Source organism: Geotrypetes seraphini, chromosome 16 (genome assembly GCF_902459505.1).
Source record: "Geotrypetes seraphini chromosome 16, aGeoSer1.1, whole genome shotgun sequence".
Lineage (NCBI taxonomy): Eukaryota > Metazoa > Chordata > Amphibia > Gymnophiona > Dermophiidae > Geotrypetes > Geotrypetes seraphini.
The window spans coordinates 11,830,694-11,832,558 of NC_047099.1; the positions used below are offsets into that span (position 1 = coordinate 11,830,694).

Sequence of the window (1,865 nt, forward strand, 5' to 3'; positions counted from 1 at the left end):
CTTTACAAGCATGAGTTCTGCCAGCCATGAGGTGTGTGTAGCTAGACCAGCACAATTTGTGGATTCAACTTGTGAAAGAGAGTATTCACTGTCTCTCTGGCCATCTCTTCTCTTCCTTCTACCTTCACATTTCTAGACTCAGCTTGAAAGAGGAAAGGAAAGGTTATTTATAGGAACAGTCAGGTAAGCTTTTTCATGTTGGCTTCAGCCCATTGCAGAGTCAGGAAGGGATAGAAGGGGCTGAGGTGATAAGTGAAGGGATAAGAAAAGGGATAAGGAAGTGAAGAGACATGGAAAACAAGGAGGGAAGATAGTAGGGCCAGACGAAGCCTAAGGCGGAACGAGAAGAAAGAATTAGAGGAATAAAACAGAGGAAGTGGAAGGATGAGAAATGGGGACAAAAGGAAAAGACGGAGGGAATGGAGAGAGGTGAAATGGTGGCGATGGAGAGAAGAAACAAGCAGAGCAGGAAAAGAGGAAGAGGGAAATGAGATGAAAAGGTTAATGTTGGAGTGACAAGCTTTATGTTGGTCAAAGTTTCAGAAGTATGATTTGATTTTGGCAAACTCAAGATAATTGTTGGATTTACCTTTCTAATCTCCTAACATGAATGTTTCTGTACTTTAATTAAGACATATTCTTCCCCTGAATGAAAGCATCAGAGGCCACACTTCTGCATTTCTCCAAAAACCTCTTGAGTGCCTCCTTCACTTCCTGGTTCCTGAGGCTATAGATGATGGGGTTCAGCAGAGGGGTGACCACAGAATAGAAAACAGACACCACTTTGTCCACATAGTATGAATCACTAGTATCTGTTCTTAGGTAAATGAAGATAACTGTACCAAAGTATATGAAGACCACGACAAAGTGTGCAGCACAAGTGGAGAAAGCTTTCTTGCGACCGGTGGTTGAGGGGATTTTCAGTATTGTGAAGATGATGAAGATATAAGATACAGTAATGAAAACAACACAGCTAATGATCACAGACCATGAGATGATACGGAATATGACCTCTGTAAGAGCTGTGTCCGAGCAGGCCAGCTTCAGCAGGGGTGCGAAGTCACAGAAAAAATGGTCGATCTTGTTGGAGCCACAGAAGGAAAGCTGGGACACGCCAATAGTTGGGACCATGAGAGCCAAGCAGCAGGCCACCCAGCAGAAAGCAGCCAGCCTGCTGCAGACATCCTGACTCATGATGGCTGAATAGCGCAGAGGGTTGCAAATGGCCATATAGCGGTCGGCGGCCATCACCGTGAGAAGCAAATGCTCTGTGGCTCCAAAGACAAAGAAGAAATAGAATTGGATGAAGCAACAGAGGACACAAATGGATTTGGTTTCTGCCAGCAAGTCTGTGAGCATCTTGGGAAGAGTGGTCGAAGTGTAGCCAATTCCCAAGAAGCAGAGGTTGGAGATGAAATAATACATGGGTGTGTGGAGGTAGGTGTCCATCTTCACCAGGACAATAATAATCAGGTCCCCAGTGAGGGTTAGAATGTAGGCGGTCAGCACAAATGTGAACATTAAAATCTGTTGCTCCAGGGAGAGGGAAAATCCTAAAAAGATGAATTCTTCCACACGCGTCCAATTGCCAGCATCCATCTCTTTCCTTTTCTCTTGTACTTGAAGTGGTTAAGAGGAAGGCAACTAATATTTTATGGGGTCTGCGCCAGAAGATGTATGAGAAAAGATTTGAAGACTTGAAAATATATATCCTAGAAGAAAGGAAGGATGGAGAGATATGGAAAGACATTGATATACTCAAAAGATATTAACATACGTAGAAATATATCTTTTTCAGAGACAGGGAAGCGATAGAACTAGAGAATATGAATTGAGGTTACAGGGTGGGAGACTTAGGAGTAATA

At 43.4% G+C, this 1,865-nt stretch overlaps 1 protein-coding gene across 1 annotated transcript; it reads right to left on the reverse strand.

Annotated features, from left to right (window-relative positions):
* Positions 1-627: 627 nt before the first annotated feature.
* LOC117349604 (olfactory receptor 6N1-like) lies at positions 628-1,599 on the reverse strand. Its single transcript, XM_033923195.1, has one exon. The coding sequence runs from the start codon at positions 1,597-1,599 to the stop codon at positions 628-630; it is 972 nt and encodes a 323-aa protein (XP_033779086.1).
* Between the last annotated feature and the right edge of the window lie 266 nt (positions 1,600-1,865).